The following is a 14,430-nucleotide window of genomic DNA, read 5'->3' on the forward strand; positions in this document are numbered from 1 at the left end:
GATTCGTTATTTACGAATGAAATTATTTAAATTGCGTTTCCATCGAATTTTTCGCGGCTTAAGGAAATGCTCTTAACTTGAGTCTCGTTTTTCGAAAACTTTCTTACTCTTTCACAACTTCCGGTTTATTCTTCTTGCAGCCCGTTTCTTAAGGATTCGTTCGGGTCTGCTTAGTCTTCGGACACATTTGGCGAACGGGTTTCAACCGTTGTTACGTTGTTTCTCCCTTCACTTTCCCTTTGTTTTCATCGTGTCCACCTGTTTCACTTTCCCCGTTAACTATCTTCCTCTGTTTCTACTTCCCTCTTTCTTTTCCATTTCGTTCAAAAACGATCGCAAACCCTTACGACACTTTCCGAGAATTTTCCGAGTCACGATGCTTTGTCACGCAAAGTTACTCATGGTCGGTTCATTTCATAATTAATGCATTGTTCAATTATAAACAATAGACCACTTACATGATTTCATGTTCATAAGTACATTTCATTGATATTTTCGAATTTCTTTTTCTTATCTTACGTATTACCAAACGATTGAAAAATTTCGACGATACAATATGTATATATATTTCATTCTTTGTATAATTTCGACTCGTATCGTAAGACGATCGAACGAAGGGATTGTTCGTCTACGACTAAAGAATTTTATTCGTTTAGTTTCTCGTAATAGATCGAGTCGATGCAATTGTACAGTGCGTCTGCCACGTACAATTCTCCTCGATCTTTTTGTTTGCTTTTAGCGATCGCCGACAAGTAAATTTAGCAAGTGTTTAAATCATTGCGGTCGCCAGCAGACCGAACCGATTCATATTGCAGTCCATACGAAATCAACTGATAATGTCTGTTCGACGAAATTTTATTTGGCGCATATCCCGAACAATGTAACACATTATTTAGAGACAAATATTGATCAATTCCTGGTGACTAGTCGCCACAAACAGCTTATCGGTCAAATTTTAAATCAGTGGCATTAGCCAATTAAAACGTAAACACTGTGCACGACTGGTAAGTACCATTGGCGGACCGCAATGCATCGAACACCAATTTTTCGATCCGAGAAATTCTAATTTTTATTAAACTTTCTCGCGTAAGAAATGTACGAGTACAAGATAAGCTTTAAGTTTAGTTTACTTAAGGGGAGCTCCGACACGAGAAACCTTTTCACCTTCTCGCCAAGACCGATGTCTTTTATTTAGGTTTTAGACCGGAAGTGCGTTTTAAGAATCAGTCATCGCCGAACAAGCATCGAGAGAACACGCGTTACGTTTTACGTTACTTCTCATAACTTTTACGTAATCATTATCTCTTTCACTCTCCTTAATTATCTTCAATAGTAACCCCTACTAATACATACACGTATACAAAACTTAACATTGTAGACAAATTTTTTAAAAATAATTTTTTAAAAATACCCTCCCAAAAGTATCAACGAACAAACAACAACGATACGGCTACAAACCGATTCAAACAGATACAAAGGTGTTTGTACATCTCCACTCCGTTAACCCTTAAGACACGAGAACCTTGATCGCTTCTGTCCCGGTTGATTTCCTGTTTAACCCTTTGAACTTGAGAGGAGACCCTCGGTCGCCACACAATTCAGTGCACTTCTTCCAATTCGGGAAAATTTCGACTTGAAATTCAAATTGGAAATTAGGTATTGGACTCTTTTAAGATGCAAACGTATCCACGTCGAGTATTGAAATAAAAATATTCCATTAATATTAATTTGCGTATTAATTTTGCGATTTGAAAGATTTCATCGAGCATTTCATGCCGAGCGCTCGGAAGGTTACTTTGTTTCCCTTTACAAATTATAAACAAAAAAAGATAATGGAAAGAGGAAAGAGAAGAAGGCCAGATCCAAAAGACAAGTTTGTTACAAATTTGTTGTATACCAAAAATTGTTTAGACCTCCCCAAGGAGTCGGAGGGGTCTTTTGAAGATTTCCCCCACGAGAAAAAAGAAAAACCAAAAATTATTATTGACTACAATAAGGGAAAAACAGCGATTGATCCCTCCGACCAAACGAGCGCGTACAGCGGTCCATTGCGGAGAACAATAAAATGGTATAAAAAATTAGTATTTGATCTTTTTTAAATACCGTGGTCGTAAATGCATTGCACACGTTCCGAAGTGTAACGGGAAGCAAAAAATCGATTACAACATTCCGGAAACAATTAACAGATGCACTCGCACGTCGTTCGCACGAGGAAACTCCAAGTGTAACCGTCAACACGATTCACAAATTTGAAAAGAAGGAAGGAAAGGCGCGTAACGTTCGAAAATATTGTATCGAATGTTGTAGCACAAATGGAAAAACATTCGGGCGTACGTTGGCGAGAAAACAAAGCGAAAAAAGGTCGTTACTTGTTGTAATACGTGGGGTAAATCTGAATCGCACCATTGTTTGAAATGTTTGAGTAAACTCCGTGAAAATTGTAACAACAATTTTTTAATCGTTGACAATGCCGGTTTCGCGTGCCAATGTCGCCGAAACGAAGAGTCCGCTGTCAGTCCCCAGGGTGTGACACCGCCTGAACGAAAAGTGTACTGTCAGTCCCCGGGGACCGACGCCGCCTGAACGGAAAGTTCACTGTCAGTCCCGCGGGACCGACGTCGCGCTCAACGTGTTAAACTTAAACGCAACGGACGACAATACGGAGAACTGGTAAAAAAAAAAGAAAGGAAAAATTAAACGCGTCTCGTGTAAAAAAAAATGGAATAACAACCGTTCGCGAAAGATTGTTCGCCGAGATGCGAATAGTGGATGGTTGTTTCCAGTGGGTCACCCTGTATCACGCGCTACACGCGTCTATCACTTTCTCTTACCTCATCGCGAGCACAATATCTTCTTCTCTCTGTCTCGATTTTATCCTGTTACGTTCGTTTTCTCTCCTCCTTTCCTCCCCCTCGGTACTATTATCCACTCTCTCTCCGTCAGACGAACGCGTACCACCAGCCATCCGTCTCTCTCGTTATCCCGATTATCCCGGAACACGTATGCCCCGCGTCCCGCACGGATCGTCGTCGGCTGAGAGGAACGCTTGCGCCGATGTATTCTCCCTATTGTAACGCGATGTTGTCACCGTTCTCCTGTCCCCCCCCCACCCCCCCCCCCTCCCTCCGCCCTGGCCCCATCCACCTCACGACACAACTCGTCTTTTTTCTACCCGTTGCGGACACCTGTGCCTCCGCGAGAAACTAATCGAACGTGTAGTATCGTACTTTTACGCGTAGCGTAGGAAAACGTAGCTTTAACCCTTTCGCTTAGAATATCGTTGAAGACTCATGGTAAGGAAATTAGATAGAAACTTTTAACGTAGCGTAGGAAAACGTAGCTTTAACCCTTTCGCTTAGAATATCGTGGAAGACTCGTGGTAAGGAAATTAGATAGAAACTTTTAGCGTAGTTTGGGAAAATGTAGTTTTAACCCTTTCGCTTAGAATATCGTGGAAAACTCGTGGTAAGGAAATTAGACAGAAACTTTTAGCGTAGTTTGGGAAAATGTAGCTTTAACCCTTTCGCTTAGAATATCGTGGAAGACTCGTGGTAAGGAAATTAGACAGAAACTTTTAGCGTAGTTTGGGAAAATGTAGCTTTAACCCTTTCGCTTAGAATATCGTGGAAGACTCGTGGTAAGGAAATTAGATAGAAACTTTTAGCGTAGTTTGGGAAAACGTAGCTTTAAACCTTTCGCTTAGAATATCGTGGAAGACTCGTGGTAAGGAAATTAGATAGAAACTTTTAGCGTAGTTTGGGAAAACGTAGCTTTAAACCTTTCGCTTAGAATATCGTGGAAAACTCGTGGTAAGGAAATTAGACAGAAACTTTTAGCGTAGTTTGGGAAAATGTAGCTTTAACCCTTTCGCTTAGAATATCGTTGAAGACTCGTGGTAAGGAAATGGGATCGAAACTTTTAATGTAGTTTGGGAAAATGTAGCTTTAACCCTTTCGCTTGCAATATTATGAAAGACTCGTGGTGAGGAAATCGGATCGAATGTAAGAACCAAGGGTGAATCTTGTCCGCGTACGTACGTTCGAATATATTAGGTTGTTCGGAAAGTCATTTCGTTTTACAAAATGGAGAATGTGTAGTTTACGCACCGTAAAAAAAATCGTGTTTCATTTTCACCAAAAAAAAACGAAATGACTTTCCGAACAACCCAATATTTTCTTGAAAATATTGTAAAAGAACCCTTGCGTAACGTTTTCGGAAAGAAAATTTATTTATTTAGAATCGCGACCGTAGGGCAAAGGGTTCAGAGAACATAGTTTTAAGGATCGTGTTGAGCCGAGATAAAGGGTTGCATCTACCAAAGATAGATTCGGTTGTCTATTCCATTATTTGATCAGAACTATCGTTATACCTCAAAGTGTTAGGATTTCTAATTATACGTTCTTTCACTGTACAAGAACTATGAAAAGGAAGTATTTATTATTTACGTTCTACGATGTTTCTAATAAAGTTTGTGTTTACCTTAATCCCGTTTAAAAATCCTGAAAAGTATACTGTAGAAAAACATTCTGCCATACCTTGTTTAACTTTTATAATTATCCACCTGCAGTGTTCCACTTTTTCGCAATAATAATCCAGCAGAATCCGTTAAAATGAACCACTCTCTTATAATGTTTCTCGCTAAATCAATATTCATTTTAGGTGTTATTCGAAACACTTCCGCGAATAATTTACATGCGAATCTCCGTTTAATGTTTTTACTCGCGTTCCCGTACGTAATATGCAAACTAGACAACATTAGTTTGTATCGGTAAGCTTAAGACTTATTTAAAAAAACATACCAACTTGTTCGTACGAATCGTTCTCATCGGATTGAATTATCGCCCCTGAAATTATGGCGATTAATAAGAAAACACTTTGTACAATGTGTTCGTGCTTTAAAACGATAGAATATCTTGCCAAACGTAAATTCGATTAAATTGGTAATCCTTCAATTATTACGAGCAGTCTGCTAAATTAATAATTAATCTAAGAATTAAATCGACCTTTGAAAGTAATTTGAAAACATCGAGTATTTATTATTATAAATTAACCCTTTCGCTTAGAATATTATATATTTATAATATTATTATAAATTTTCTTTCAGCGACATCTTTCATAGATTCCTAGCAGTATTTATTATTATAAATTAATTATAATAAATTTATTAACATCGAGTATTTATTATTATAAATTAACCCTTTCGCTTAGAATATTATATATTTATAATATTATTATAAATTTTCTTTCAGCGACATCTTTCATAGATTCCTAGCAGTATTTATTATTATAAATTAATTATAATAAATTTATTAACATCGAGTATTTATTATTATAAATTAACCCTTTCGCTTAGAATATTATATATTTATAATATTATTATGAATTTTCTTTCAGCGACATCTTTCATAAATTCCTAGCAGTGTCACGTGATCCTTACCGAAGCTTCATTTAAATCGCACTCGATTCGATGAACATATTGACGGTTATATTAAACCTCTTCGTAAAAAAGTCGAAACGTATTAATGGCTGTATTAAACTTCTTTGCAAAAAAGACAAAGGCGTACAATATTTGTGTGTAGCCTTCGCGATAACGATGCATTTCGAGAAACGCTTCTCTTTTTTTTTTAGAGCCTCGACCTCAAGATCTCGATAAACGTAACTTCGTTTGCACGTGCCGCAACTGTCAACGATGAATTCATAAACACGAGCGAAACAAAAGAAACAGAAAACAGCTACAACCACCGAAAAAAAAAGTATCCATACACAGCGATACATTTAACTTGAACGATAATAATTTTGTTTACGGAGAGCTGATTGGTTATGGAAGGCATTAACTCGGCTCTATTACGTAGCACGAATTTTATTATGCCTTTAAGGAAAAGATAATACCGTGTACGTTTGAGAAAAAAAAAAGTACCCGTACAGTGCCATCTATTGACGAAATACATTTAAAACCCTAAAGTAAGAGGAATCTCGACCTTCTTTTATTTGTAATTCTACTACTTCGTTCGTAACGTGTTCTGTTAAATATTTATGGCTTTTATCGTAACGAGTACTCAAAATTAAAAAAAAAAAATACCGTAAGAGAAAAGAAAATTATAATTGGACTTTGGACGGGTAAAAAATCAATTCGAGAAACTAGTAAAATAGCGAGTAGAAGTCGTGCCAGTATCTAATATATCGATAATGAGTATAAAAGTACAAGGTAAGTCGGGTAAATTAACTAAAAGAAATGAAAGATTTATTATAAGAAAAATACAGTATCTATGGGAACTTGGAGAAGCAGGTTATTTAACACAAATAGCTAGGTTAATAAATTGAATTGAGAAGAGAGACTTAATTTTTCAAAAACCTACGTAAATGAATCATTGGATTTTTTAAGAACAAATAATTTTCTCAGACGAGAACAAATTTAATACTTGGAGTTTAGATGAACAAGAATTAGTATCGAGAAAAAAGAGGAAAATCATTAAAGCACAAAAAACTTGTGGATATTTCAAAAAATTACAATTGTTATAAATATTACTAAATTACCGAGAAAACGTAATGTACAAATACTTATTTCTGTTTAATTTCTATATATGTTAAAAAATATCACTTTCTATTGTTTAACCTTCATTTATGCTGTAAAAAGATTCATACTGTCTGAAAGCTGAGTTAATTTTCTAACCTTTTATATACGTTCCATAACCTACCAGCATTTTTCAAAAAAATTATTATTATCGTTTAAACTAAATGTATTGCGGTGTATGGATACTTTTTAAGTAATTGTCATAAATTTGAAAAGTCAACAAACTCTACTTATTGCACATTTGATAATGAACAAAAGAGTTACTCACGTTTCAGAGATCGTGGTTTTGCCTGCTTCCTTCTGGACATAGCAGCGTGGCGCGTCACTCCGGCGGCCAGATCGCAATGACAGATCAGCAAGAACAATTCAGTCACATTTCGCAATTTCTCGAAACTCGATCCGTTCGCGCACTAAAACAGCGTCTTTCAAAAGTCGCACCGTTAACAAAACTGTCGACAGCCTTTCTTGAAACGCGCACCGTTAACGAAACTCGCTTGTGAACGACGTAATCACAAGGTCCAACAACATCGCGGCGAATTCAAATAAGGAAAAAATTTCTGGTTACGCGCGCAACGTTACCATGACAACAGAGAGTAACATCTTCAAGTTGAGAAAGCGCATTGCACGAACTACTCAATTACGCGATTAATAAATATCGAGAAAAACGCGATGAACCGTTTTGCTGAAACAGCCGTTCGTGAACCGGAAACCACGTGGTCCCGCTGTGATCGAGAACGTTTATACGTCTAAACGTACCACGGCAAAGAAAGACGTAACGCGCTCGAAAGTCGCGCAACGAATGACAGTGTATCTGATACCACAATAAGACTGATGCAGAGAACCACTGGGACAGCATTGCGCACGCGTAACGCTCGCTGATAGTGGCCCTGCGCAATACCTATCCCTTTGGTATAGATAAAATGAATTTTTATAGTGTCTTGCAAAAAAATTTGTTTTCTGTAAAAATATTTGGAAAAACGAGAAAATTATTTTCTTCCATTCTAAGGTTTATAGTGTCATAGTATAGTTTCTTAACTAGGCAAGACAGAAAAAGATATTTTAAAAAAATATCACGAAAAATGAATAAATTTGAACATTGTTCCATATAAATAAAATATGTAGTTGCCGCTCTCGGTAATAATCTGAGAGCGATATCTATGTAAAAGAAGAATTTTATCACAAAAAAACACATTTTTTATAGACCAAGCAATTAATTCTGATATTCCAGTTTAAAATAGAATTCAAAGTAATATTTTCTTACAGGTCTTTAGTCTGTAACGATTTTCTATTTTAAATGAATTTGTAAAACGTCTTTCATTTGAATATACTTTGCATTACATTTCATGAGAAAAATGCCTGCATTGCCGACGCGAAAGAATCAGTGGAGCCTCTCAAGTTTCACTACGCAAGCAGAAAATAAATTGATTGTTTTGACAATTCGTTAAATGCTGTCATTTTGTTTCAGTTTCAATAAGATCAAAGTATAAACTTTGAATTATTTAACTCCCAAAAATCGTGTACTAATTGTAATGTAAATCTCTAACATTTGTTACATTTAACGCATCCATCGTTTCGAATTTCTTCAAACAGGTTAGATATAATAGATATATAGGTATTTATTTAAATGTACTAAAAACATAAGATATTTGATTTCTGACTTTTGTATTTGTAGATAACAACATGCTTTTACCAGAACTTGTCCCAAATCAAATTGGATATTTGACTTTGACAGAGGATGGTGCTGTATTAACGGTAATTTTGCTTAATATATATACAGTATAACATAAATTATTAAATACATCAATGGATGCTTTCTACAAAATATTGTGTTGTATATTAATTATAGAAATAAATTGGATAATGGTATGTTATTTTAGTCTGGAGGTGACTTGGAAAATGATGAAAGAATCGCAAACATTATTGTGGGTTTAGTCAAATTGACCAATAAAATCGATCCCAAGGGGTTTCCCAGCAACGAGGCTTTCGATAAGTTATCCATAACTTATCCAGACCACTGCTACCTCATTTGTCTTTCAAATAAAAAAATCCATGTAGTAAAGAAAAAATTGGTTTCTGCGACTACTGCAACTGCGGAATAGCAACCTCTTACAGGTGTATAAATAAAAATATTATGGAATTGTATAAAGATAAAATTGTTTTTAAATATACAAATGTAAAAGAATATGTAATAAGTATAATAAGTCTTTAAACTTAGAATGTAATTTATAAAATAATACAAAATAATTTAAAAAATAGGCATGCATAAGTTTTTTCTGAATTGAAAATAAAATGATATAATTGAAGACGATTGAAACCAAAATTGTATTGCACTAATTTTGTACCTTTAACCTAATGGTTCCCAAACTTTTTGAAAAGTATCCCCTTCCAAAAAAGGTAACTCTTTGCACTCAAAATAAGTGCTTGATTAAAAATAATATAAGGAAAATATAATCCTATACTTAGAGTTTTAATTCTAATAATCAATGTATTACTAAAAAGATTCATTTAAATTATTCACACCTTTTTACATCAAAAATTATTTCTGCTCTTCTTGGATTGTAGAATATCCTTCAATTTGAAAAATACGTAAAATAGATGATATATTAAAGTAATAAATCATCTATTTTAAGGTTGAAATTTCTATCGATACTTTCTTCCATTGAAAATAAAAATAAATTATGCGTATTACAAAAATTAGTGAAGGACGTTTTAATTATTCGTTCTGCATAAGTATGGAAGAATTGTTTTTGGCGTTAACATTTATTTTATCAGTACATCGGATTTAAATTAAAATTAAATTTAAATGTAATAGATGATATTCTAATTATTAAATTAAATTATAATAACATTATAAAGACAAGCGATGATAATGTCGAACTGTGAAACTTTATTAATAAATTATTAATACATATTATTTATGGTATATTATTGATGCGTATTGACTTAAAGTTGACCCAATTGATACGGTATTTAGTGTCCGGATGTATGATCACGAATTTATCCTTTTCTATTTCACTTACACTCCTTACTTCTCACTCTATGTGCTGCACCTGCTCAAGTTCATAAGTGACTATAATATTATGCACTGGAAAACGCTAGGAATAAGTCCCATATAACCAGTATAGAACTGAAAAGAATTAATACACTAACAAATTATAAAATCGTAAACAGGATCGATTTCGATTAGAACCTTTTCCCATTCGTAAGTTAAACCGTCGTTTCGGTTCTTCCTAACTGTTTCAGTCAAAACTTTTATATAACAGTTATTAACAGTTATTTCTAAAACCTCTTCAACTCCTACATTAAACACATTCTGTGCATTTATAAAAAGAAATTACTTCTGTTTACAACATGATTATGAATTTCTAATCATATATAAGTATAATACATCATGTGTAATAAACAAAATAATATGAATTGTATTAATTATATACATAATTTACAATATATATTACATTCTTTATAAATAGAAAATACTATGAATCATTATCTGTATCAGAACTATCATAAGTAACCAGCGATGTACTTAATGTACTGGTGGCTGTTTTCGATGTTGTAGGTTCTTGCTTCAACTCTGGAAGCTTTGGTGTTTGATCTTTCGGTTTTGTAAGATCACAATTTGATGCAGAATGTGATAATTTTTTTGACTTGTTTCTAGAACGCACAATAGAAACCAGTCGCTTCAAAGGATTATGTCCACTTTTCTGTACTTCTGCAAAATATAAAACAAATATTATGATTTTCTTTCTCTTTGAAAGTCAACCTTCAAGTTACTTAAAAAAAATGTGCTATACAAATTGCTATACCTTTTTTATGCATTAATAGCTTTGCCAACTTTACATCATCTTCATGTTCATTCACTAAGTCAATATTTAAACCACTTTTTTTAAGCAAACTATAATCAATACCTTGCCTTTTTTGTAATTCCTTTTTTCTTGTCTAAAATGCAACATATTTTTCAATAAATAATCATCAGAATATTGATAAAATAACAACTATGATAACATTAAATAATTATTATATACAACAAAAATCATACTCTAAATGCAGAACGCAGTGCACAATTTGAAGTATAATCATCTTTCCATGTAGCTTCTTTCAATGCTATTGCATTTTCCAGGGAGGTATCACGCGACTTTGCTACTTTTTTATCTTCTATACCATGTTCCAATTTATACATTGCATCATCATAGAGTCTACAAGATACTTCTTTTGTTTCTGGTACGACTTGTTCATTTTCTTTAGGGTCCCACCGATTTTCTTGGCGTCTTGCACCACTTACTATCACATAATCTAAATTCTAGAAAATAAAATATTTACATTAGATTCTGCATTATACAGCATTGTAAATTTTATATAGAAAATATCTTACTACTGGATCTGTTTTTATCTCAAAATGATTATCACAGAGATGACACTTCATGCAAAATTGATAAAGGGGTGTACTATAATACATTCCAATCTTTTTCTTCTCTGCATTGTAACGAACACCCATTCCAATATGATTACCACATCCAGTACACCATATATTATATGGCATTTCAAATCTGATAATAAGGATACCCATGTGGAGTTTACGTGCTCTCTCACGTAATGCATGGGTACCAAGAAATTTATTAAGTCCACCAACACGTGGATCATAATCTGGTGGATAGTATAAGTTTGTTCCTTTACGTTCTCCCATTGTTCTACAAAATTGAAGAAATTAATTACCATAAAACTTAATATACAGTATAAAATTCATACTAAACATTTATATTTCGTACGTTAATCTGTTGAGTTTTAGTGACACATCAAAAACAGACAGTAAAGTATTGATGATATTTTAACTGCACTACTAGAACATTAGTATTTTAATACTTATAATTAATACCTTGGTTATTATTCTGTACTGAAAAGCAAATCACGTTTTGTTTCACTTATTTAATGTATCTAACCTCTCTTGATGTCAAAGGGTCCGAGCGCAGATGTACCTACAACTGCATTAAACCAGTTTTAGTTATAACGTGATCGATAGATAGCGCTAACGTTAGTTACCCACGATATTAAATATAATGCACCATTTGAAAGTAAAAGTTTATTGCACAAAATATATTAACAAATATAGCATTTTTAGAACGCAAAGAATATATATTTATCTCTCGAGAATCTGAACTGAATTAATTTATCAAAAGCATTATTTTACAAATAATATCACTTGCCTCCAGTAGATGTGTGAATATCAATGATCTTTACCACTGCCGGTAGGAACGTGCATGAAGAGAATAATGTCGCCACAATGCTTATCCCATAATAACCAGATTATATATTCCGGACTATACAACACTGTATTGAATTTCTCCCACCACTGTATATGCTAATGAAGATGATTTGTCTGTAGCTCGGTATTTTGAATACTTCGAAGAGTCAAGAAAGAAGGAGAATGTGAGACTTTCGCTATCATTCTCGAAAAAACTAAAGTCCGATTTGTAGGCAGAGAATTGACTGTAGTTTACGTTTGGAGACGAAACATTGTCCGTAATTTGTATAACATTGAAAAGTAATGAAGAAAAATATCAAACAAATTTACAATAAGAACAAGAAAAACAAAGCATTTGACAAAGAAAAATGGGCTCACTATCTATACCTAAAATTTTTGATCATTTAATATATTCTTTAAAGCTTTAAATCTTTTATTAAAGATTTTTTTTAAATCAAACTACAAAATTTTCCTTTTAAATAATAACTAAGTATATTTTTGACAATCTTTATGTTACATTCGAATTGTCTTTAGATTGAATAGAGAAATTATGTTACTTTGTATAAAAGCTTTTCCCAATTGCAGTTCATAAAATTCCTGTAAGTTCTTAGCAAGTGACCTAAAGTTGTGATTAACTAAGTCTATTATATATAATAACATTTGACAAGATACAGGAGGCAATTCTTCTTTCATTAATAATTGTCTTGGAATAATCATTAATTTATTCATTTTCTTTCTATACCAAATATACATAGTTTGTCCATAAATGATTATCTGAAAGTACAATATGAATATAGTAAAACGAAAAGGATAAATAAAATTAAAATTTGAAATTTAAGTATATACTTGTTCTGTACAAATTTTAATTCCCTCTGCAGAAACTGTTTTTAACGTTTCCATATAAGTTATAAGTGGCAACGTTAACAAGTTAGAAGATGAAAAATTTCAAATAGACAAAAATGTAGAGAATACAGATATAACGTTACAAAACTGTATTGTTGTACTCTGTTGCTTTAATTCTACTCTTCCTAAATTCACATTGTGCTATATAATATTTTAATTTGAAATACATAAACAACACATACTTTCATAACACCTGTGCAAAATCACTAAAAAACGTCTCCATAGATTTGCATTGATAGAAACTTTTGGCATTCTAAACATGGAATAATGTAATAATATTATTACCTTTGGCCCAAACTCTCTGTTGTTGACAGCATATTCAGAGAGCTCATCACGTATAACTCTACAATTAATTAGATTATATTATAGAATTACTATTATAAATGATAATAAAGAATAATACACCAAGCCTTGATATATTACTTGTTACTAATAAATTGGTCGACATTATTTCACTGTTTAAATTTAAAAGCTTGTTGCTTTAAATTTTTTACAGTGACGTTATTAATAATATGAATAAGATTAGTGAAATCAAACTCCTGATTATATAACAACTTTCTTGGTTTGGACAATGGTTTGGACAATCTTCATCAGAGTGTATAATTATTCTTACAAATTAAAATTTTTTCATTAGCACCCCAGCTTCAAAGTAACTTGTGATTTTACTAATTGAAAGTTAAAGTATGCCTATACATTTGTAGTAATATGGTCAAGTTTTTTTTTAAACCAACGTTTTTTATATGTAAACTTTGTATATTTATTCTATATTAAAAGTATATTGTATATAGTTAAATTGTAAGAATATAGTTTTTACTCTTTGTGGGACTTGTGAGCTAAACAATAAGAAAAAATAAATAAATAACAAAATTTCTTTATGCTTAATGTACGTTTTTATAATACACTACTTATTACTAGTAAAAGTAACGTTAGTATTAATAGTAGATAAATATATTAAATAAGTCAATTCTGAAAGTTCACGATTTTCCTGTAATGCATATAAAATATAGAAAAACATGTATTGTAGGTTCTAAAATATTTGTAGACTAACATTTTACAACATAAAATTACACACCTTATGAGAAAATGTTATCTATTCCATTCATATATAAATTTATTTAATAGCAAACAAGATTGAGAAACCGCTACACTAATTTGTTTGCACAATTATCAGCCTTGCATGTACAAGTTGTGCTATCGACGTATTGTTAACTTGCAAAACTGTAACTTTATTACGCATGCGCAGACTTTTCATGCAATTCTGTGCATAGTCTTAACAATAGAGGTGTATAAAGAACCCTATGTGCTAATTTCATAAATAACTAACATCTCAAAATTGGAAAGAAAAAAACAATTTTCTTAAAATAATCGAATACAATACTTTTCAAAATTATAAACTTTTTAGTGGTTTTGAAATTTCAAAAATGTAAACTTAACTAATGTTATACATTTACAATTATACATTATCATAATACATGAAGCTGTCAGCTTTGATAATATAAATAAAACGACTTTGTGTCTTAAATATTCATATTATATACGAAATGCTATTTTATTTAAATTCACTTTAACATTTACTACTGAAAATAGTATTTTAAACATTTTTATTTTAAATAATATAAATGAATATAAAACCCTGGATCTGAAAGCGGTCGGTGGTAGACTGCATAAAGGAAGGGGTTAAACTTTAAATGCTCGATCATTTAACGCGCATGCGCCA

General features: G+C 32.5%; 4 protein-coding genes across 10 annotated transcripts in view; 1 reads left to right on the forward strand and 3 right to left on the reverse strand.

The window, feature by feature from the left end:
• L (zinc finger protein Lobe) overlaps positions 1 to 7,324 on the reverse strand; it is a 157,773-nt gene extending 150,449 nt beyond the window's left edge. For all 5 annotated transcript variants that reach the window (XM_076327365.1, XM_076327364.1, XM_076327363.1 and 2 more), the window contains exon 1: positions 6,840 to 7,324. In XM_076327365.1, coding sequence (XP_076183480.1) covers positions 6,840 to 6,879 — 40 coding nt within the window. In that variant the 5' untranslated portion in view covers positions 6,880 to 7,324. The remainder of the gene's footprint in view (positions 1 to 6,839) is intronic.
• A 641-nt stretch (positions 7,325 to 7,965) lies between these two features.
• On the forward strand, positions 7,966 to 8,891 carry Lamtor4 (Late endosomal/lysosomal adaptor, MAPK and MTOR activator 4). The gene is made up of 3 exons (XM_076304323.1): positions 7,966 to 8,161; positions 8,244 to 8,323; positions 8,449 to 8,891. Exons 2-3 carry the CDS (start codon positions 8,252 to 8,254, stop codon positions 8,668 to 8,670), a joined length of 294 nt encoding a protein of 97 aa, XP_076160438.1. The 5' UTR covers positions 7,966 to 8,161; positions 8,244 to 8,251; the 3' UTR covers positions 8,671 to 8,891.
• Positions 8,892 to 9,437: 546 nt separating this feature from the next.
• On the reverse strand, positions 9,438 to 13,923 carry LOC143155236 (coiled-coil domain-containing protein 130 homolog). Of its 3 annotated transcripts, none has more exons than XM_076327714.1 (8): positions 13,786 to 13,923; positions 12,999 to 13,056; positions 11,773 to 11,927; positions 11,509 to 11,550; positions 10,944 to 11,259; positions 10,611 to 10,871; positions 10,378 to 10,510; positions 9,438 to 10,283 (listed from the first exon to the last, which is right to left on the reverse strand). In XM_076327714.1, the coding sequence occupies exons 5-8, from the start codon at positions 11,253 to 11,255 to the stop codon at positions 10,048 to 10,050; spliced, it is 942 nt and encodes a 313-aa protein (XP_076183829.1). In that variant the 5' UTR covers positions 11,256 to 11,259; positions 11,509 to 11,550; positions 11,773 to 11,927; positions 12,999 to 13,056; positions 13,786 to 13,923; the 3' UTR covers positions 9,438 to 10,047. The 3 variants fall into 3 exon arrangements, with proteins under 3 accessions (XP_076183829.1, XP_076183827.1, XP_076183828.1); XM_076327712.1 differs by having other exon boundaries at positions 11,445 to 11,550; XM_076327713.1 differs by having other exon boundaries at positions 11,338 to 11,550.
• On the reverse strand, positions 12,324 to 13,408 carry LOC143154871 (uncharacterized). The gene is given in 6 exon segments (XM_076326892.1): positions 12,324 to 12,584; positions 12,657 to 12,838; positions 12,896 to 13,087; positions 13,119 to 13,123; positions 13,170 to 13,298; positions 13,401 to 13,408. Coding segments are annotated over 6 exon segments (777 nt in total).
• Positions 13,924 to 14,430: the final 507 nt, after the last annotated feature.

The sequence above is a fragment of the Ptiloglossa arizonensis genome, chromosome 2 (assembly GCF_051014685.1).
Source record: "Ptiloglossa arizonensis isolate GNS036 chromosome 2, iyPtiAriz1_principal, whole genome shotgun sequence".
Taxonomy (NCBI): Eukaryota; Metazoa; Arthropoda; class Insecta; order Hymenoptera; family Colletidae; genus Ptiloglossa; species Ptiloglossa arizonensis.